The sequence below is a fragment of the Prunus avium genome, chromosome 2 (assembly GCF_965620075.1).
Source record: "Prunus avium chromosome 2, drPruAviu1.hap1.1, whole genome shotgun sequence".
Taxonomy (NCBI): domain Eukaryota; kingdom Viridiplantae; phylum Streptophyta; class Magnoliopsida; order Rosales; family Rosaceae; genus Prunus; species Prunus avium.
Window position 1 is genome coordinate 5,089,280 of NC_142285.1, and position 23,550 is coordinate 5,112,829.

The window sequence follows — 23,550 nt, forward strand, 5'->3', positions numbered from 1 at the left end:
AATAACTCCAAGATGTTTCAATAACTCCGAGAGATAGGCAAAATTTGGTTTTTTTAGTTGATGATAAGCGATAGAATATTATTGATATGAAAAAGTTAATACAAGAAGTCTGAACTCGTATCAAGGGTAAAGGAAATTCTTTGATCACGAATTACAATCCTTATACAGTATATCAGAAATAAAATCAAGAGATTCCTCGAACCAGTATAGAGAAACCCCGGCATTTCCTTCAAAATATAAGAGAGAGGTGAATAACCAATTTGGCCTAGTCACATTAGCTTTTACTTCTTTGAAGTTAATGACATTTTGATACCTAATTGGTAGTTTATGTTTGGCAAATGCCATCTATAATTTTGTAATTCATGACCGTTACTAGTTATGAAGAGTACTTTAAACACAACATGGCCTAGTTTGGCCATCCTTCAACTATTTTGAGTCGAGGTGAGAAAACTTCAATTTTAAACTCTTAGACAATTTTTAGAGACCGAAGTACTCTTGATTTACTCGACCTTTTCTACCCCTTTTTCTTTCAATTAAAATAATTGAAGAGTGACTAATCACCCAAGAAACATGGTTAACCAAGCTTATAATATTGTCAATGGCCTCTTACATTAGCCAAGTTAGAGGAAGCTGTAGGGCTTAGGAATATATCAATGTGACCATTAAAAGAGAGAGAGAGAGAGAGAGAGAGAGAGAGAGAGAGAGAGAGAGAGAGTTCACCTGGCGTTTGATATGATCTCAAAAAACACCAGAAAGATAGAACAAACAATAATTGAAAACCAACCTACCAAAAAGGACCGACAAAGAGATAAAGGCACCGTGGTCCAAAGCATCAATCACCATCAGAATGCGTGTGTTGAGCTTCTTGATGAGTAATTATGATAAAGAACGTTTGGACAAACCTAGCTGTACCTGCACCCTCACATGTGATCTCTCATGTCATGCATAATTATTTATCATTTTAAATCCATGCATATGATATGCATGGTTTCCATTTCAACAACCAGCTGCTAGAAAAAGATAGCACCAGCCCCACAATTGATATAATTGTTTTAATTAGTTGCCCCATGTGTTTCAAGTGGCACACTGTTAAATTTTAGAGAAACGAGTATGTGGCTCATCACTAGCAACATCGATATTGTTCCCAACTTAATCACTTACAAAGTCCAATAGGTGTAGGGTTTTATCACAAAAAGCATCGATGTTATTAGGAGTGTAACCACTTATTATAAGTTGTAGTTTATTTAGTCAAATTTCCGATGTGGGACTTTACACACACTACTTAACACAAAGAAAAATAGAATGATCTCAACTAAAATATTTATACATATCTTTACCCTAAACCCTAATATTTATCCACATGATCCACACAGCTGCTGAAAATAGTGAGATCACAAAGAGCAATGTCTTTGCTTTTTTACTCTTAATTAACACATCTTTTGGGCCATGCCATGATTTGTAGCTTTTCCCCCTTCATGATTTGTAGAGAGCAATGTTCTTGATTTGATAGCTGAAAGATGGTTTTATTTGGATATATATGTTGAATACTTTTCTAATCAACTTCTTGTGTTATATATGATTCTGATACAACTGGAATAGCTCAAAAGCCAGCCAACTTCTTGTGTTGAAAGATGAGATGACTGAGTTCAAATTATTTGATTAGATTTGTTCAATATTTTACAACCAAATCTTCTTTCCATGAAGATGTGGGATATTTTATGTTATCTGTCTAGAGATTCTACAAAGGATAGAAATCACATATATTTGAATTAAGAATTCAATAATCTAACATGATTGCGAATCTTTTTAAGAAATATATGTAGGACATATTTGTTTACAACCTTGTGTTTTTAAGTGTGGCAACCAAAATTCGTTTTGATGTGCGTAATAATATTGAGATCTCAATAATGACATTTTCTTTGTGAGTTTTTTATTTGTATTGTTATCGCTTGGTTTTTTCAAGCTTCATCTCTTTTTTATTATCCTAAGCTTGCAATTTTAGTTGGGATGCTTATGCTAGAGTTTCTTCGATCATACGTGATCGTTAGGTGAGGCGCACTAGATTGTCTTAATTTTAATGTTAGACCGCTCTGTTATTGTAATGGCCTTTGTGGTTAGTTTGTATTGGCCCATTGTGACTAGTGCTTTTTTTGGCTAAATTATGAATACAATCCTAGAATTTCTCAACAACAAAAAAAAATTAAAAAAAAGAACTACAAGAGGGGGAATTAGTGGAGGGTTTCTCACACACTTACTACTATAATGTGCCATGGAAGTTTGAATCTGAAACCACTAATTTATAATTAAGTTAGAACCTATTGACATAAGAAAAAAAAATCAAGAATTCAGGTACACTTCCTCACATATTCACATCACATGCGTTTCGCATTGAGGATCTCATCTCACGAGGTGCATATCTAGAGGTGTCAAACGGGCCGTGCCGGGCCGGCCCGTCCCATTTAAACTCGTGCTTTTAACATTTTCGTGCCGTGCCGGGCCGGCCCATTTAATTTATCTGGCCGTGCCGTGCCGGCCCATTTAATAAAATCATTGATCCCGGCCCGGCCCAAAGCTCATGTCCATATTTAAACGGGCCGGGCCGGGCTCGTGCCGTGCCCGTGCTCGTGCTCGTGCTCGTGCCATACTCGGGCCCAAGAACCAACCCATTTAATTTGAATTTTTTTCGCTTGATTTTTTTTTTCCACTAGATAATTCAAATTATAAACATTAAAAATATAATTAGAGGCAAGAAATTATAAACTATTTGAAAACATTAATCAATCAAACATCCAAACAATATGAAGGGCGAAGGGCAAAAAGTGTCCAACTCCACAAAGTCCACTTGAACTTTTCATCTTTAAACAACTTATTATTTTATATGTGAAGAAATGTTTTGCTTTGATTATAAGAGAAGCGTATATGTCATATGTATTGATTAGATATCAAGTCCAATGTTGTTTAATTAATTTGTAGTTGATATGTTTAATTAACTAAGGACCCAAGTAATTTCCCTAAAATGAAAGACATCAAATATATGGTTATGATTTTTTTATAAAAAAAAAAACATATAAAAAATGACATTAGATGTCAAATTATTGCATTTTGACTTTTTGAGAAGAAAAAAAATGCTAAATGGGCCGTGCTTGGGCTCGTGCCTGGGCTCGTGCCGTGCTTGAAGCGGGCTCGGGCCAAGCCTGGCCCATGTCGGGCCATGGGCCGGCCCGGTCCATTGGACCTATTTTTTGATCCCGGCCCGGCCCAAGTTTTCGTGCCGTGCCGAGCACGGCCCATTAGTATTCGTGCTCGTGCCGTGCCGTGCCTCATTTAAACGGGCTAGGCTCGTGCCGTGCTGGGCCGGCCCGTCCCGTTTGACACCTCTATGCATATCTTAGCTAGATGGATTTGCCTTATATAAAAGGCAGTACGTGTCATGTGTGAAAGAGTTAGAGAGGAGAGCTTTGAGTTGTTGACAATGGATTATATTCTCCAACCAATATATTATTGAACTTGTAGACTCACATTTATCACACTATCTTTCTTTCTATACTTTTTTAATACAAATAATTTTCGTTCTATACTTTTTAAAACAGAATTATTTGTAAGGCCACCTAAAATACCTTGGCAAATCACAGCTAATTATTTTTTTAAAATTTGTGATAGTTGTATGTATCTAGTGTTTACCTTGTGAATACGTATCTACTATGAAGAAGTGACATGTCGAAAATGTTCTTGTTAACCAAACCCAAAAAGAATGTTGAAGAAACTTTTCAATTTCCAAAAATAAAATGTCTTACTAATCTTCTTTTGATGATTTTTTTTTTTTTTTTTTTGTAAATACCACAAGGTGTCCCCACACCCGAATGGTAGGATTAATCCCCGCTTAGGGTTCGGCTTGCCCCCTGACCACAAAGTGCTTCCAACGGATTTCGAACCCTTGCCATTAATGCACTAGGTAGCTCACTAATTGAAGTGGGCAGTTTGCCAACCGTATCACACCTTGTGACTTCTTTTGATGATTTTGCAAAATGAAAAAACTCTATTTTTTGTTACAATGGAGAGAAAATAAAAGGGAAAATAAAAAATCCTTTTGATGATATGATGCATCAATCTTTTCTTTGGTTATGATATGTGAAACTAAATGGATTAATTTAGTTTAGTATTACTTTCTTTCTAAACGTTGAATGAAATCTCAAGTTCGAATCTCCTCTTAATTATATTTAAGCTGTTTGATTAAAGGGTCATTCATCAAAACTTTTGTGGTGATAAAACTACAATTGTAGAAAGTTCTGGGAGTTTATAGTAAATACACCATAATATGCGGAGAAGGATATGCAAGAAAACGCTAAATTATAATGACACATTTACTTTGGTCATTTATAAAAATACGACATTGAACTCCTCTTCTGTTTCATTATGATTATTTATAAACATAAATAAAGTTACGAAATTACCCTTATCTCAAAATGACAAAAATAACCTTTCGAGCTCATATATATGCAGCAGCATGGCGGAGAAGATCTCTACACGTTGCCTGACTTCTCATCAACAGAAAAATCGACACAGAGAAGAGAATGGCTCTCACTGATGAGTTTCAAGCTCTCAACAAGGCTTTCTCAGGTTCTCTTTAAAAAAATGTTTTTTTTTTATTTTTTTTTTTATCAACCCATTTTAATTTCTTGGTAAAAAGTTTATTTAATTTGAAGCAGGAGTTGGAATTGACGAAAATTCGTTAATATCAATACTGGGGAAATGGCATCCTGAGGAGAGGAAATCCTTCAGGAAAGGAACTCCCCATTTTTTCAAGCAAGATGAACGCCACTTTGAGCGCTGGGATGATCACCATGTCAAACATCTCAAGCATGAATTCATGCGTTTTAAGGTAAAAAAAAGTTACAAATTCATTGTGGTTATTTCTTTCTTTTTTTCACCACAGTTTTTATTTATCTTCTTTTTTACTGAGACATTTTTACTAAATCTCACTCTGTTCCAGTCAATTATTCAAACTTTAATTTCATCGATGTGTTTTTTTTTTGGGCTTTCTTCACTATAATTACTCATACAATGTATCTCATAAATGGTAACATACACATATAATGGTAATTTTATTTCTTACCAAACTGGTGGGTATACTATGTTGTCATACATGAATCAAAATCATTGATTAGGGAAATTCATGTCGGATTGTGTGGTTATGATTGACAGTTTGACAATTTGACTTGCCGGACAATTTATAGTCTAATAAGATAACATGTATGTTTGGTGTTGACTCACAATCCGATAACACTTGACTTTCCGGACAGTTCACAATCTAATAAGAGAACATTGATCTTCAAATTTGTACATGTATACATGATCAATGAATAAAGAGTGATGAGTCCCTTTTTGATTTCTGTCAGAATGCTGTGGTGCTATGGACTATGCATTCATGGGAAAGGGATGCTCGTTTGGTGAAGGAGGCCTTGAAGAAAGGCCCACAAACATACAGTGTGCTTGTGGAGATTGCATGTACTAGATCGGCTGAGGAGCTTTTAGGAGCTAGGAAGGCCTACCATTCCCTCTTTGATCACTCCATTGAGGAAGACGTTGCCTACCACATTGATGGCCCTGAAGGCAAGGTAAATCACAGTCTTCCACATTGAATTTTTCATCTCATCAGTTTCAAAAACTGTTTTAATCTTTTGTAGTGTAATAAATGGCATGAAATGTGAAAGTATTTAACTGTTTTTTTTCTTTGGTTCTTCCTGTATGGCATTTGGTTTGTACAGCTCTTGGTTGCGCTTGTGAGTGCCTACAGGTATGAAGGACCAAAGGTTAAAGATGACACTGCAAAATCCGAGGCCAAAACACTTGCTCATGCCATTAAGAATGCAGATAAGAGGAACCCCATTGAAGATGATGAGGTCATTAGGATACTATCAACAAGGAGCAAGCCCCATCTCAAGGAAATATATAAACACTACCAGGAGATTTCTGGCCACAACATCGATGAGGTATGCATATGAGATACAACTTTGCATACTCCAATGTGATAATGTCACTTAGGTCGGAGAAAAAGAGAGTAATAATGCTAGAGAGACTACATTTTTGTACATGTTTGAATAACACATGATGTGGCAAGTAACACGGCATTTAAACCTCACTTGCTACGTCATGTGGTATTCAAATATGTGGTCTCCCTAGCATTTTTCGAGAAAAACAAAGGGTTGGATTATTGTCCAGAAATTTGAAACCAGAACTCCAATTCATATTATTGAGCTTATAGAAATCTATTATCTTGCTTTTTTGTTTAGGATCTTGATGATGCTTTGAGGTTAAAAGAGACAGTGCAATGCCTATGTACTCCTCACACATATTTCAGCCAGGTAAGGCAGAGTCACATAGATTTTTTCTGTTTCGCATGCAGCCAATATTAGGCATGACATTTTCAAATTCTTGTGTCTTATCAGGTCTTGGAAATTTCATTGAGAAATGGTGTGGATAAGAGCATCAAAAAGGGATTGACTAGGGTAATCGTCACCCGAGCCGACGCAGACATGAAGGAGATCAAAGAGGAATACCGGAACCGGTATGGAGTTTCTTTAACCGAGAAAATTGAAGCAACAGCTAATGGGAATTATAAGGATTTCTTACTCACTTTGGCTGCAAGAGGAGGCTAAAACTGGTTGGGAGTCAAAGTTTGGGGCTTGTTGGGATTATTTGAAGGGTTTCTGTGTTGCCCTCTTCAATTGTTGCTGTCTTTCATGGTTGCTTTCTTGCTAGAGCTAGTGTTGTTCTGTATGAGTATTGTGTTACCATTAAGAAAAACTGAAATAAAATCAATCAATGAGCCATTTGAGCATTAAATAAGCTGATTTTGTATGTTCAACATTTTGTTTGTGGCATAACAATGTTACATCTGGTCTCTAGTGTACAAAATGTTGTGGTCTGGACAAGCATATAGGCGTGCATATAACAAGTCTTGTTTAGTCAAATAAGTAGGTAATTGATTGGATAAACATCTCTTAAGTTCACATTCAAAATTTTCATGTTTTTCACCTAATTTCCATAATTTTTCTTGACTTTTTACCCGATCAATTTTTCATCGATATTCCCATCAAGATTTCCGTGTTTTGAAACCCCGATAGATATTTCCCGACCAATTTTTTAGCAAATCCCAAATGACCTATAAAAGAAAGAAAAGTAAGAATGGAAAAACACATACAAGGAATACGAGGAAGGAGGAGGTAAAGAATTGCAGAAGTGTTTAATGTAGTGTCGCAGAAACAGAAGTAAGTTGTCTATGGGACTGAAGCAAGGCTGAAGAGTAGAGTCTAAAGAGAGAGAAGCAAAGGGGCAGATAGAGAAATCCAATGGGAATTGGTTTAAAGAAAAAAAGACAAAGCTGGATATGTCTGCAATTTCTGCTGCCATTTCTATCTATCCAAATCTTAGTAATAAAGGAAACCTGAAATGTTTTTTTTCCCCGAGTGAAGAGAACCAGGGGCGGTCTTGAGGGTGTGCAAGTGTCACACATAGAGCCCCCGATTAAATGGCACTAAGGAGCATTGAACCCTTGCCAATCAAACAACTTTACCAGACAATACCACTAGACTAAGTATATATGTCTTCATGAATAGTTGTTCCTTACTTTTATTGGTTTATGGCATCTATTCACGATACTTTTTCTGTAGTATTTTTGTGTTAGATGATGTGAGGATCTCAATTTAAGTTTTGCGCAGGGTCCTCAAATTCTCAAAGCCGGCTCTAGAAAAGAAGTCCATACAACAAGAGATTTTAAAATTTTATTCTTTTTTCTGTTTCTTTTTCTCCATTGCTATCAAATTATCAATCCAAACACATTGCAAGACTAGCTATAAATATAACTTCTGCTTAATTCATCCATCAAATTTGAAAGTCTGACAGACAACTCTTTATAAAAACTAAAACTCCAACAAACATAGACGAAGACAGATAGCCAATCCAACATGGTAACTTAAGACACAAACATAAGAAAACAAAGACTGCCATCAAAGTCCAACATAAAACACAACCAACTGGATTATTATACTAATAACTTGCTCAGAGAACGGTTTCAAGCTTCCTGCCCTAGCAGGGTAACGAGGAATGCCTTGTAATCTCCTGAAGTTTCTTTGGCCACAGCATGCTCAAGATGAACACTGTTCTTCTTGTAGTAAAACTCCTTGATGTCCTTCAAGTCCCTCTCTGCCCTCGTAACGATCACGCGAGTGAGGGCATCCTCATCTGTCCCAGTCCTTTTGATTGCGTGGCGAAGTACCTTTACACACCAAATCACAGGGACTATTTGAGTCAGAAAGGGAATTGCTGGAAGAAAAGAAAAAAAAAAAAAAAAGAGAATTGAGATCACATCCAGCTTTAATTTATACGTTTATCACCTTTTCAAAGTACTTCTTTGGGTCATTGAGGCATCGAATGACGACGTGAAGTGCCTTCTGGAAATCATCAGCACCAGCATCCAACAAATTCTAAGAGACAAAAGAACAAACATTAAGTCATAACACCACTCACTCTATTCAATGAAGCATGTTTGGAACTGTTTCTCTGGATGGGCTAAAAATGCTTTCTAACAACCAAAATGCACTTTCAATAGTGTTTCGCACAAAAACTTAACGTGCATATGGATCCTAAAAGCACTCACTTCTAAATGTTTTTTCCATAAAGCACTTGGATTTTTAATAAAAATTTCAACGTACTTATAACAGAAGTGCTTACCTTGCTGATGGAAATGCCATGGTCATCTCTGTAGCGGTTGAAGGTTGCCATGAGCTGCGTCTTGCTCCTTGTGCTGAGGATCCTAATAACTTCCTCATGATTGAAAGCCTTGTCTTTGATGGCATCATGAAGAATATCAGCTTCCGAATTTGCCAGTTTCGCATTGATCTCACTACCATCATACCGATAAGTAGTCACCAAAGCAACCAGAAGCTGTAACATTGACCATAAACCATATATCAACAACACCATTAGCAATTTTTTAAGTCTAACGATCCTCAAAGTTGGCCTAAATTCTCCAATTTGGGATGTTATATGTTTTCGACAGGTCAAGTCGATTCTCGTGTTATATTGACTCACAGTTTCACAACATAACGTGTCAGACTATTGGGCAAAAGAATGGTACCTTGCGGATATCACCGGTGGTATGTGCAGCCAAGTCTTCCTCCAAAGAGTGCTTGTAGCGAAGTTGGTAAGCCCTTCTTACTGCCAGGAGCTCTTCAGGAGATAGAGTGCTTGAAATTTCAACGATGACATTGTAGTCAGTCTCAGATTTCTTGATTGCCACATGAGCCAAGACTGCATAGCGATCTGTAGGATCCAATATCCAACGGTACATCGCTTTCTATACATGCCATCCCCAAATGAAATTATTTTTGTTAGTATCACATAAATAAGCTATAATTAACCAAAAATGTTTGAATTTTGTAGAAAACAAATATTAAACTCATATATAAGTACTAAACATTACGTGGTTAATCTTGGTTTTCAAAAAAAAAAAAAAAACCACGGCATGTAGAGATTAAAAAATATATATTGAAAAGGCTATTGGAGATGCTCTTAATATTATTGAAATATGCGCCCACTTTCTTGTAACAAATAATCGAGAGATCGATTAGAGCCAGATCTTAACTTTCCAATAATTTATTGTTATTAGATAAATTGTTCAAGGTTATATTTAAACAAAAAAAGTACTTGAAATTAATAATTTATTGACGGCATATTGATTTGTTCAATTGCTCTTTTAGATGAGAATATTCTTTTTTCCACCCCTTTTTCAATATCTTTGTAGGAAAAGGACAAAAGCTTTCGGAGATTTCTATGTTTTGTGATACACAACAACAAAAAGCAGAACAATCATATATATTTTTCATGAATTTATTATAAATAAATATTTAATGACAGAGAAAAAAAGAAACAACAATATTATAAGTAGGGTGATGAAATATTATAGAAAACCTCAAAATCCCCAGAGAGCTCCGATTCAAGGCGCTTGATAAGATCTTCATGATAAAGCTCCTCATAAGCAAGCCTGATTTCATATCTCTGAGCTGCATTTCTATGACCCAGTATAGAGATTACAGCCTTCTCATCAGTCCCCCATCCTACCAAAAAAGAAAAAAAAATATAGAACATAAAAGAAAAAAATTTGAAAGAAAAAAAAAAAAAAAATTAAACCTTCCACAGATCTTCTAAGAACTTCAGCATCTTCAGTGGGGGAGAAGTTTTCAGAGGCAATAAGGGTAGCCATTGATGATTGTTGTTGAAGATATAATACCTATGGTGCTATGTGCTATTGCAATGCTTAATATTTATAGCAGAGTGAGATGGTGATTAGGTGTGTTTTGGTTGGCTTTGGTGTGTCATTAGTAGATGGTAGCAAAATGGCAATCTCTTATAGGGTGTGTTGGATATGACTTCTGCTGGATTCAGAAGACATTAATTTACTTTCCTTTTTATTTTTCCTTCTATTTTTACGAGAAATTTTTATATATTACGGTACACCACGTGGCTGGTGTATCATCCAATAAACATAGGACATGTTGAATTATTGTCCAACTTACTGCATTTCTTTTTATAACATGTGGCGGGCTGCATTGGAAATATTCTATATGTCCTTCATCTATTGGATGGTACACCATCCACATGATGTACCCGGAACACCCAAAAATTACTCCATTTTTGCATACTTTAATTCCATTTTTGCTAACTGAGAAAAAGAAAAAGAAAAGAGAAAAGTTAGAGAGAGTACCTTTGCAGGCCTTGTGAAGAGCTTCTGCATCCTCGTTGGGAGAGAAGTGGTATGGAGCAATGAGAGTTGCCATTGTAAATTGCTATGAGACTGGTGCAGGTACGTGAGCAGCCTTTATATAATGCCTAGGTTTCTTGTAGTATCCACCATTGAAAATAACGCCTGCTCACAATTCACAAAAGCCATGTTCTCTCCCGAGAGCTTCCCTATACGACGTTACATGTGAACACTGTATATCTTAATAATAACCCTTTATTCCCACCAATTATTTATAATATAATAAAAGAATTTTGAGTTCACATCTCATGAGTCATGACTATGCATTTATATTTTTTATTTTTGATAAAGCCTAATTATGTTTTTTTTAATTTGTCTTTTGGTACGGGGAATATTTTAATTCATGAATTAAGTTTTGGTCTGTTCTGTTTGCACCTTTCCATGGTGGGACACGTGGGATATGCTCTCTGCAATGTCTTTCCTGCTGCCGCTCTTTACTTAGAAAAAAGAGATACGTTTCTCGGCCTTTTAGCTAAGATCAAAGTGTAGAAAAAAGAGAAAGATTGATAAACATATTTTTAAATACAAGTACTAGTCTAAACTATAAAGAGGGAGTTTCTCATACACCAAGGGCAGAATCATGAATTTTTCGACGGGTGGGCTAACTAAAACTATTAGCTAAAAATCTATGATCATTTTTTGTATGTACTTACAGTTTCTCTAGTCCTTTTAGAAATAAAAGTATACATTAAATCATATGAACCATGCTAGTTTATAGCTCTTCTAAAATATTTTTTTTCTCTGGATACAAGGGATATTGGGGAAGGGGAGAACCTAGGACAGGGATAAATGGTCTTAACATAACTATTTGAGCTACAAATCCCTTGCAATTTCCAATAAGCTTTAGCATAAAACAAATACATATTAATTAATGCAACCGGAAACCACATATTATCAAAATATGTTCAACAACATAATTGAAAAAGTACATATTTTAATGTGTATTTTTATTGCTGCTATGCAACTAAATTTAGAAAGAAATAACTTTTTTGAACTCTAATAGGTTAATACGTATTGGGTTGTATTTAAAAAGAAGGAAAATATATAAGTTTGATTTTTTTTTTTTCCCAAAATCTCATTAGGCTACAGCCCATTACAGCCTTTGCAGTGGTTCCGTTAGTGTCATACACACACTGCCAGGTGTCATGGGAGTTTGAACATTGAGATCACGGGTCTCTAAATCAAGACTCTTTTTCACTGGACTAGCCATTGGCCATGAACATTTCTCTTTTCCCCCTTTCCACCTTTATTTATTCAATTACGTACCTTCTTGTTTTATTTTTCAACATATTAAATGTTAATCTTGACATTTTTGCTTATTTTGGTTCCTCCCCCCATCTCACCTTTTCTTTATTTTGCAAGAATTTGCTTTCCAGATTGTATCCAGCTAATGAGTTTTGTTATATACAATCAAGACAACTTTATTTTAAATCACAGCTAAGAAAGAGTATAAACATGTTAACTTTCTCATAAATGGATTTATACTCCTACTTGAAGTGTTGGTAGTAACTGGAATCCCAATTCAAATCAAAACTAATATGAGAATTTCATAAACTTTTTTATTCAACTTAAAACTGGCATAATTGGGGTTTAATACTTTTTGGTTAACAACAAGAAGCTCTTAAATTAGTATAGCTTAGCCATACCGCAAACAAAGAGATACACAAAATTAAATGCAAAACTACAATTCTAATACGCCAAACAGAAATATTTTTGCTCACCACTTTAACCCAATGTGTACCCCTACCACCATTCTCAACACTTGACATATGTCCATGGGCATAACCATAGTTAACTATTTGCTTTGTATTTGTGGAACCATGGTTATGTTCATGAACAAGTGTCAAGTGTTAAAAAGGGTGGTGAGAGTACACCTTGAGTTAAAATGGTGAGCAAAAATACATACTACCCCAAATAGCTAATGTGCTTAATCACACTGGCTTCATGAATTCAAATTCACTCTCCTCAATATTACTTGTATATCGGTACAGACTACTGCTGTCTAGATAGGGTTAAAGCCCTTTTTAAAATTTTAAGAATTGTAATATCTAGCTAGCCCAGCCTCTACAAAGGCTTGAAAAGCAGCCCAGCCCATAATATTCTTCTACCCAATAGCCCAACTCATATAAACTTTTACCCAATCAGCTTTATCCAAAATATTTAAAAGCAGCTAGCTGCCCACGTGAGCTGTTATTCCTTTTTCCTTTTTTTCTTTCTTCTTCTTGTACTCTTTTTTAAAATCATTTAATTTGTAAAATAGCTTCTGAATTTTGATTTAAGGATATATAAATTAGGGTTTTTTTCTCTTCTAATTGATGTCTAATTTAGGGATCTATGGTTGTTACTACTTGGATTTATGGGTGTTACTCTATAGATTTTACTGTCAAGTTTTCTTTTATGTAAAATTTAAAAAGTATGTTGTTCTTGATAATGTACTTGAATATGCATAAGTAAATAATAAGAGTGTTTAACATGTTATATACAATTTACGAATGTCATTAATACAAAGTAAATTTTATCGAAATTTCAATCCAAGTTTTCTTATTAAGAAAATTGGCCTACAAGTTAACCCCAATAATTTTTAAATCCTGAGTTCGTGCATACTTGTATAGAAAATAAATAACAATAAAAGATTATGAAATATTCTACAGACCTTTTGTTCTAACCCTACTTTCTATGTGAAGTTGCCCTTGTTACATAAGTAATATTAATATAGAACTCTTGATACACTACATCGAATGTGTATGAGAGCAATAATATGAGTCTCTACTGCTTATATGATAGGACCCATTCCTAATTCCTCGAAATTCAGGACGAATTCTATGGTATTTTCGACATCAAATTGATGTCGGGCCCACTTACTAAAAAGGGACGAGACTTTCTGCCGAAATTTCGGTAGTCTCCCTTGAAAAATGGGAATTCCCAAAATTTTAAACCTGTCGAAACACATTTAGAAATCTCATTCGGCAGCATGCACAAGATAATGACATGTAATTTACATAATAGGTATCCGGCCTTACAATCAACCTTAATATGGTCGATAACAGAGCATATCTACGAAATTCTGTTACAAACAAAAATGAAGTTCAACGGAATAGCAATAAGTAAAAGTTTGTCCTACACAAGCTCGGGCTCGGAAGTTCACAACTGGGTACGGCCGTTCGGTTGGAGTCTATCTACTGCCTGGGGGCGCAAAACAGAAAACATGTGAGTGGACAAAAACAAAGTTTCGTTATAATTGAAAACAACATATAATAACCCCACCGTTTGGAAAACAATGCAGAAATCATGCATTCAAAACCAATATAGATATATACATAGCTGAGTCAAAACCAAAGTGAAATCCATTTCTCATAAAGATATACCAATACCCATTCCATTCAAACCTTTCCCACTTTCCCCAACTACTCTCTCGAAACGCGTGCCTATTGGCACGACGAGCGAGGAAGGATCCTCATCGACAAATAAGAATGAATGTATATGTATGTATGTATGTATATATATGCGTAAGTATGACCACTACCAAGTTTGTACCGAGGAAACAATCCAACTGGGGGATTGTTTGACTAGTCCACATGGAAGAATCCTCAATTGACCATGTGGCTAGGGAACGAGCCATCCAACCGGGGGATTGGGCTCACCAGCACGTACAGCAGAATCTTCAATACTCGTATGCTTGTGACGAGTTTTACATGCGCAGACTAACCCCGATAAGGGTCTACGAAACACCCCGTCAAGGGTGCCCGTGTTTCGACATATCCAAGTATGCCATAGTTCCAAATCTCCAATCCAAGTATTCCAAATCCGGGGAGGTACATAGGGTAGTGTTAATAGCACTCAAAACTGGCTTAAACCACAACCCAATCCACATTTCATAAACTCTTTCCAACAGCCCCATATTCCCAACACATATCCAAGTATGAATAATCATTCTCAAAAAAATCGCGCATATCCATTCAAAATAATCACAATCCGCAAATATTCAAATATACTTCATTTACTTTCATAAAAATATTATATTCAACATTTTAAATAAATAATAACTTAATAATCAAGAAGTCATTATGCATATTTTTTCCATCATTGAAAATACTGATTATAGTTTAAAAACAAAGTCCACTTAGAGATAGTCCCACGCTGCTTAACCCTGAGAGGGTCCCGCCTGTTGCGTACGTTGGGTCGGAGTACCTATTTAAAAACACAAGGGCTATATTAAAATAAAACAAGACTTTAAAATCAATTCCTAGTTTTCCCAGGATTCAAAGTGTGTGAATGACGAACGAGGAGTTTCTAAGGTTCAACTACGTGTTTTGAATGGTGTAATAGACTCGGAAGACGCTCGGTCAATCCAGTGGTTAAACTTCCCAAATTTGGTCAACCGGGTCCGCGGGGCTCACGACCTCCGATTTTCGATCCGAAAGTTCCTATGGGTTCAACAACGTTTATTATTCATGTCCTGCAAGTTTGGTCCTAATCAAAAGGTCGGATCGCTCGCGATCACACGATCGGACGGTTATCGTTTTACGCAAACTTTAAGTCATTGAATCGGAGCATTCGGGACTTCGATTCACGATCTGCGAATTCCTACACGATTCTAGATATACCTAGATCAACATATTTGGAAATGGAGTCGATCCAACGGTTTCGAACATATCGAACCCGGATAACGCCTAATATGTGTAAATCCGATTGATAGTAAAATGATAATCAAATTCAAATCCGAGCATACCGTCGTGCTCAGGACGACATGAGGATCATTTTAGGACCAAATGGGTCACCCAAACAAGGACCACATGCCGCCACATGCACCGGCAATGAAGGAAACATGCATCTAATGCTTGGGAAATGAACTTTAGCCACAACCTATACAACAACAACATTTTAAATGACATATTCATTTTGTTTTTACTAGTTGAGCTAAACCTCTTTCATTTTAAACCAAGTATCTTAGCCTAGTCTCTTTGAACACAAATAGAAAAAGTAAAAAGGGAATAGATCTTTATCATTGATGACCTTTTCTTGATTTCTCAAGAATGAACACCTTTGTTAGAAAGACCTTTTCTTTCTCTTGATTTTGACTCCTTCACCTTAAGGCTCCAAGATTGGAGTCCTCTACCTCACCACACCAAATGCTCCTAGAGATGAAGAGAAGGCAATCAAGAAGTGTGGATGCTAGTCTACTTCTAGATTCGACCAATTTTTGGTTTATCGAAGATGAGATACAAAGATGATCACTCATCAACCAAAGTAGGAAACCAAAAAACCCTAGCTAGGTTTTCTCCAACACTTAGCTTATATAAGATGACACAAATTTGGGTGGGTATTGGGGCTCCATTTGGTCCATGGGTCATGTCATCTTATGCCACTTTATCCCTTGGGCGCAATAGCCTTTTGGGCTATTTTGTCCCTTTCCTTTTAAATCATATTTAAAAGTCCAATCCAATATTTAATTATAATTATAGTCTTATGTAATTGACTCGGTCGAACTATTTGACTTTGGTCAATTGCTCTGGTCAACATGTTGACTTTTAACTGTTGACTTTGACATTTGATAATCAACAATTGACTTGTGTCTCCTCATTTCATTTCTCCTCATTTGTACCTCTAATCACATTCTTTGGGTGTGCAGATCCATAGGTTCCCTTTAGCAAGGTAGTGAGTTGACTCAACTCCTCAGAGATGATATTCGAATTAAATTCCACAATTTAATTCTTCCTGTTAATAAAGGTTAATTGAAACCTTTTAGGACATCCACAAACCATGGTTGTCGCCTAGCAGCAAGTCGTGGTTATCCGAGCTAAATGAGACGTTGTGAAAGAACCTATTCAAATTGGAATGACCGTGCAGTTGAATCATTCTCTTATGTCAATACTCCTTATTCACATTATTAGATCATGAAATCCTATTGTCAATATCCTAATGTGAATAATTCCTTTTATATGATTATCCTGGTAAGATTTGAAGACTTCTTCTTTCAAGTCTTATCCACTACTCTGCGCAGAGATTTGACCAATCATATCTTGGAGTATTCTTTCTCCTTTACTGAGAGGAGAGATTCCTTGTTGTACAGTCATTTGCTTCCATGACTCTATTGAGAATCCGGATGAGCACCTTTAAGCTATGCCTAATTCAGCATGACCGTATAGAGCCCTCAAAGATTAACGACATAGCCACAAAACATCTATGATGCCTCAGGTCTAAGGATTAGTTTGCATCATTGCAATTTATGAGTTCCAGCTTGACATGTGAGTAAAGACTTCCATGCTATAATTCATGTGTTGGATCACGTTCAGTGTACTTGTTCTTCTACAAGTACCTACACACATATTGATGTGTTTCCACACTTAATGACTTGAGACCTTGCCATTCCCTACATATAGAGACGATACTGTATGTACTGGTCTTTGTAGAATATTGACCAGGAACATATTCAGGATTTAGGGATGATGAGAAGTCTCCATGTATGCAATCTCATTACATAGCTCTCATATCCACTTGTGTATTCCTTGGACTATGGTTATTCTACATATTGAAAGATAATATAAGATGATTTAATATATAAAACAACCTTTCTTGCCCATTAATGACATAATATGTCTTTTATCAAAGATGTCCTTAACTCTAACTTTACATAATTAGTTGGCTTTAAGGGCATATTTCTAACAGGCAACGCGTGGGTGTCTTGAGAAATTCTGGCGACCGGAAAATTCTCGAAACACCCATCAATACCTACACATACGTGATTAGGGCAATGAGTGGAGCAATTCCAACATAACCATTGAGAAACCTACTTTCATGTGTCAAAAGCTCCAATTCAAATTCAAAGGAAAAAGTTTCGAAAGGTCTGAGGACATCCACAAGGTACCTTGAGACTTTTTCACAAACACTTAGCATGCATTAATTAAGAAAGCTTGTGTGGGGTTTGTTTATCACCAAGTTAAAACCCTCCATCGTAAGCTCAAACTCAGGATTCAATGCCTAATTCACGAACTATGGGAAATACAAAGGAACTCAAGCATTCAAGCATAGAAAATAAGCATGCAACAAAGGAATCAACATCAATTGATGAACATACTCCAGAAAAATGAAGGCATGGAACGCTACAGTGGTTGGATTATCCTCAATTTCATATATGTTGCAAACAACACAATTCTGAGCAAATTTCATGAAGAAAACACAAACATCCGAGCATCAGAAGTTAGAAAATAAGTAAGGAAACAGAATCTGCAAACACTCACCAGCAATGAATGAACACAGAAATTGCAGACCAACTTTGAGGCGTCAGAAAAATTCCAAAAATTCCCAAATATTTACAAGCTATAGTAGTCGAGCAGATGAACAACTTTCATCAAGGAAGTTTTTCGATATGAGCTTCAGAAATATGACTTCTGTTTTGATGAACAGTAGCCACGGGTTTGGGTCTTGAGAAGAGAAGAAAGAGTTGAAGGAGAAGAAGGGAAATGAAAGGTCACGGCAGCACATGCTAAGATAATAAAAAGCAAAGAAAGCTCTCAAATTGCTGAAAGAAGTAAGCTCCTAACCCAACCTTTTAATATTGTAAGTCTTTCTATTATCGTTTCTAGCGTTTTATTGCTATGGAGAAATTTATTGACTTTTAAGTAAACAAATAAAATGCACTCCACTGAGAAGTTGAGTATAGTTTTTCCCTCGGCACTTCCTTTTAGAGCCATTGAGTTTTGATTATCATTTTCGCGTTGCTTTGATTATACTTGTCATCACGCCCTGTCAATTTCCAAATATGTTTTTCAATTGCATTCCATTTTGCAATTTCCGACTTTCTGTTTATCAATTGCATTCGGTTATGCAATTTCTTACTATCTGCTTGTCAATTGCATTCCATTTTGCAATTTCCAAATTTCTGTTTGTCAATTGCATTCGGTTGTGCAATTTCCAACTATCTGTTTGTCAATTGCATTCTTTCCTTTGCCTATTAGGTAACCAATTTTCACAACAATCACTTCAAATTTTGTATCGTTACTCAACATGCATTACTGTCTCATGCATACCATCAAATGATAAGTCACATAGGTTATTTGAACCATCCCCAGTTTTAAAGGCTTTGTGTAAGCTATTATTTCAAAACACTACAGAATGAAAAGAAGCGGTCGTCTACCATGGCTTTTTGTTTTTGGGGCTGAAATTGATTATTTGGCCCATCTCGCTGCTACTTCATAGCCCCAATAATCAATGGGCTAATGTTAAAGCCCAAAAAATCATAAGAAAGGCCCATGCATATTTTAATGCCCAATGCACTATCATGCTATAAAAATAGCCTAGCCGATACATACATGCCATGCCAAGCAAGGCTACAATTTGACACGTGGGGGTGGTGGTACGAGTTTACCACTTTCACATGCAAACTTGTAAGAATTACAAGGTTTCACAAGCCCAAGCCTACCTAGCCCATTGCACTATCAAGCATTATCTAATACAAAGCCCAAGCCACTGCAATACAACATAGCCCAAGCATAAACACACGATAACATGCAATGCCAAGCAACTCCCTGTTGTGTCAAATCTCACAACAAGCTTAAGTGGGCCCAAGCCACTTAATTACACGCCTGGGGCTTGCTGATCGGTTTGTGGTGTGGATGGTTATGAGTTCCACAAGGCCCATTAAAGGCTCACAATATGGAGGTTTTGGGCTAGGCACCAAAACCAGGCCCATTTTCTTAATTCATTAAATGGGTAAGCAGAGAGAAGAGTTGTCACATCTATCCCGGAGCTAACACCTACCCATATCCCGCGTGAAGTACCCAGCGGCAAAACAAAACGGCAGCAAAAACAAACAAGCATACGACAACAAAACAAGCATATGGTAGCAAAGCAAGCATATGGCAGCAAAACCAACTATACGACAGCAAAACAAGTTGCCTATTTTTTCTTGTAGATCCTTACCCGACACCTACATAGAATGAAGAGGTCATGTCTGTAACACCCTGACTCTAATTTAATTATCCATTCAATTATTTAATTTATTTAAATTTTGAAATTACAATTTTGCCCCTGGGGATAGGGTAATTTTGGTCACTTTTTAATCCTGAAGGACTTTGGAGAAACGAATAGTACTTTGACGTAGATCGTGTCGAGTTGAGTCCGTAAACACGTAGTGGGCTCAAATCGGAGTTTTAACAAGGAAGTTGTGATCTACGGAAATGAAGTGGCACGATCGTAATTTTGGAGAAGTTAAAATTTAAAACACCCCAAGTCGGATTTTCCACGCCTGGACCTTCTCACATCTGATCGTTTTATAACTCCCACACTTATTCCCTCCTCTTCCCAAGTCTGACCATTGATAACTCTCACACAACACAAGTTTTCACATATCATTCTCTTCAAAGCTGAAAGGTCAAGCTCTCCTTCTTCACGTCAGTCATGTTGACTGCTTCGAAACCCATATCTCCTCTGCTCAAAATGAAATATTTCCTTCTACAGACTTGTTTATATGCTTGTCTACTAGAACATATCAAAAATTGAGCCCAATCTAAGAAGTTTAGTTACCTAAAACGCAGTTTGAGTACAAGCTGTTCGTCACAGCCTGATTCTCTGCATAAGGCTCGGGTTTGTCCTTGCATGTCTATTTCCACTGTTCTTTTGGTGAAGTAGTATTCATCTAACTTGTTCCTCTGTTCAAGAACTACAACATATCCAAACTTCAAGGCAATCGAAGATTTCTATCTACCTCAAATCGTGTTCAAGGTGTGTTGGCGATCGCAAATCTCACGGCCTGGTGCTCCGGGCCGAGGGGATATGCGTCGACACGCGACGTCCTTCTTTTGGATGCGGTGCGGTTGTGCGCGGGCGTGCTAGCACTGTCTACCATGCGTTGAGAGAGTGATGTGTTTGGGTAAATGGTTAAGTGGTGCGCCTATTTGAGTTCGACTTCTAATCAAACGATTGTGGCCGAGAGAGGAACTGATCTCGGTCGTCAGGTTCACGGCCTGAGCTACAAGGCCGTTTAGTGGTGATGTTGATGGTGGGTTTTAGGCGGTGCTCCGGCGCGTTGCTCAGAGAGCGACGGTCGTATGATATATGGGGTGGATGAGAGAGTAACAGAGATGGTGCTCCGGCGCCTTGAAGATCAAGGGTCATATGATATATTGATGAACGGATTTTCCTTACAATCTATCACTACTCCTAGGAAAGCAAGTAAAGGTATTGAAAGTGCATTACAAGAAATGAAAGACAAGAAAATATAATTTGCTCCGTGGGAGGCTTTTGGTTTGGTGTTTGAACCCTTTGAATGTAGCTTGAACTTGGTATTTATAGGAGAGGTCCTGGAGGAAAAATCGAGGCTGAAAGATCTGCGTGGTGGAGCCTGATCAGAGCAAGTGGGTAGTCAAATCGGCATTTGGGATCGTGAAGCATGGCGGTGTGACCCCCATAAATCCCAGTAAATCTCGGCCACCGCCCTGATCGTGGGTTCTGCGCCTTTGGCCGTGGGAACGCATTTAATGCCCTGGTCTGGTGGTTGGTGACCTGACCTCTCAAGTTGTAAGAATATTTGTGAGAATGTTTGCACCTAACCACTCTGATTTCCATCACCAAACCCTGACTTCAGTCACTTCCCATCTTCCCTTGTGCATTAAATGCTTTTTTGCGGCTAGTGGGTTTGCTGCAATAGTCAGAGGCGTTACTTCATTAAATGAAGTGTGGGACCCTGTTGCCATGTGACGATTTAACTTTAATATCTTCAGTCGTGTCTCTTACGCCCTTCGGCCTCGGCCTATAATACCGCAGTCGCGAGGCCGAGAAGATTCCTAACGAACCGCCACGGTCGCGGTCGCGCGGTCGCAACTTTTCTTTTGTTTTTAGGAAGGCAAATGCCTAACGAACCGCCACGTTTCAGTTTATGGGCTGGTGCGAGGGCCGAGAGGAAGTTCTTTCGATCAATTTACGACCGAGATTTATTAGGCACAAACAAGGTGAGACTAGTCTTCACTTTCGTTCTGTTTGCTGGTTTCACTCTAGTGTGCCATTATTCACTCTTGCATGTGGCCTTCCTCTGATCTAATGGCTACATTCCTTTCATCAAAGTTGTTCATCTATGTCTTGGCTATAATCTATCAAAATGGGATCTTAATCCAAGAAGTGTAGTCATCTCAAAGCATGTTGAAGTGTCACCTGCTCATTCTTGTCTGTTGTATTGATGTAGGCTCGAATTCTTTCTTGTATGTCAATTTATATTGATCATTCAACAACAGTTTCTTCATACGAGCTGTTCCTTCCTTAGAGAACTATTACATATCTAAAATTCACATAAATTGGAGTTCTCTAGCCATCTGAAATCTTGTTCATGGTCAGTAAGTCCTCTGTTATGCTGTTTTAACTCTACAGCACTTTACTCACTCTTGCATGTCGATTTCCCTTGCTCAAATGACCAAGGTTTCTTCTTGAATGTTGTTCAGTTTTCTGTTCTCTACAACATATCCAAAGATGGTGGCCATACAATAAGTTTAGGCCATTCGGACGTAGCATAACTGAAACAAGCTCATCTCTTGTTATCAAGTGTTGTTTGGTGGTTTTACTCCTTGGGGGCCTTCTTGGTGCATTACAGAAAGATTCAGAGGATTGAGGTAAAGTTTAAGTTGATTGAATTGTTGGAAAAAAATATGTTCTAAAGTTGTATTCATGGAATTGAATGAATTCTTGAGTTTAAAGCTAAGTTAAGTGCAATTTGAAAAAACTAGAAAGGACTATTTGAGTTTGAATGTTTAACTTGGCTTTGAAAAGGAAATTCTGGATTTTAGCCTAAGCATTTACTGTTTTGGCACCAGGGATCAATTTGTAAAGGAAGTTATAATGTTTGGTAGATTTGTAATTTTATTGAAAGTTTGGGGGCCAAAATGTAATTACCCAAACATTTGGGGTAAACTTTGCAATTCAAAAGTTAATGGGACATAAGTGTAATTATGGTTTAATTAAGGACCTAAGTGATTTTACAAAAGTCTCAAGGTCTAAGAAATGATAAAAGGAAATTAAAGGACAAATTGTGGAAACTTTGTTACTATATAGGGATGTTATAGTAACATGTGTTTATATTGTTCGACTAGGAACTTCCCATTCGTCGTACACACACTTTGAATACCGAGAAAACTAGGGTTTTATTTAAAGTCTCATTCGAAGCGCTTTTTGTTAATCTCGTGCTTGTATTTTGAAATAGGTACTCCAACCACGCGTACGCAATAGGCGGGACCCTCTCAAGGTCAAGCAGCATAGGACTACTTGTGAGTAGACATTGTTTGAAATAGCATTATTTTTATTGATTAAATTACCAAACATCTCTTATGAAGTTTCATGATTTTGGAAAGGATATATATATATATATATATATATATATATATATATATATATGTATCGTTGAATTTAGAATGTTTCCACTATGTTGATATTTGAAGTTATGATTTTTGAAATATGGATTATATAAGTGGAGATATTGCTACTTACTTGTGATTGTATGTTTGGGCAAGAAGTAAATATGAGTTTGGGGTACTTTATTGATTGGTTATGTGAATATGTGATTACACTATGCTAAGACCATCCCTTGGTTGTTGTACCCACACGTAGCGTTGGATGATTCCGGCTTGTGGGCATACATGGTTATGTTGTGAGCTTATCACACGTGGTGTTGGATGATCCGGCATGTGATGAAGTTGTCCGCGCGCGTAGAACTTAGTGATTGGTTTTGGCCACACGTGGCATTGGAACTT

The 23,550-nt window shown here is 36.9% G+C and overlaps 2 protein-coding genes across 3 annotated transcripts; one reads left to right on the forward strand and one right to left on the reverse strand.

Moving 5' to 3' along the window:
* Positions 1-4,494: 4,494 nt before the first annotated feature.
* Positions 4,495-6,846, forward strand: ANNAT4 (annexin 4). Its single transcript, XM_088247998.1, has 6 exons — positions 4,495-4,617; positions 4,707-4,879; positions 5,397-5,615; positions 5,766-5,990; positions 6,291-6,362; positions 6,447-6,846. Exons 1-6 carry the CDS (start codon positions 4,572-4,574, stop codon positions 6,654-6,656), a joined length of 945 nt encoding a protein of 314 aa, XP_088104124.1. The 5' UTR covers positions 4,495-4,571; the 3' UTR covers positions 6,657-6,846.
* Positions 6,847-7,853: 1,007 nt separating this feature from the next.
* Positions 7,854-10,844, reverse strand: ANNAT8 (annexin 8). 2 transcript variants are annotated; one of them, XM_088247745.1, is made up of 6 exons: positions 10,763-10,844; positions 9,970-10,115; positions 9,137-9,355; positions 8,731-8,943; positions 8,394-8,483; positions 7,854-8,275 (listed from the first exon to the last, which is right to left on the reverse strand). In XM_088247745.1, exons 1-6 carry the CDS (start codon positions 10,833-10,835, stop codon positions 8,072-8,074), a joined length of 945 nt encoding a protein of 314 aa, XP_088103871.1. In that variant the 5' UTR covers positions 10,836-10,844; the 3' UTR covers positions 7,854-8,071. The 2 variants fall into 2 exon arrangements, with proteins under 2 accessions (XP_088103871.1, XP_021825752.2); XM_021970060.2 differs by lacking the exon at positions 10,763-10,844 and adding an exon at positions 10,189-10,383.
* Between the last annotated feature and the right edge of the window lie 12,706 nt (positions 10,845-23,550).

Bases quoted from the DNA above. Each gene is read 5' to 3' on its own strand.
- ANNAT4 (XM_088247998.1), top strand. From the start codon at position 4,572: ATGGCTCTCACTGATGAGTTTCAAGCTCTCAACAAGGCTTTCTCAG. The intron at 4,618-4,706 runs GTTCTCTTTAAA...AATTTGAAGCAG, and splicing joins TCTCAACAAGGCTTTCTCAG to GAGTTGGAATTGACGAAAAT. The intron at 5,991-6,290 runs GTATGCATATGA...TTTTTTGTTTAG, and splicing joins CTGGCCACAACATCGATGAG to GATCTTGATGATGCTTTGAG.
- ANNAT8 (XM_088247745.1), bottom strand. From the start codon at position 10,835: ATGGCAACTCTCATTGCTCCATACCACTTCTCTCCCAACGAGGATGCA. The intron at 8,944-9,136 runs GTACCATTCTTT...TCAATGTTACAG, and splicing joins CCACCGGTGATATCCGCAAG to CTTCTGGTTGCTTTGGTGAC. The intron at 8,484-8,730 runs GTAAGCACTTCT...TTTGTCTCTTAG, and splicing joins ATGGCATTTCCATCAGCAAG to AATTTGTTGGATGCTGGTGC.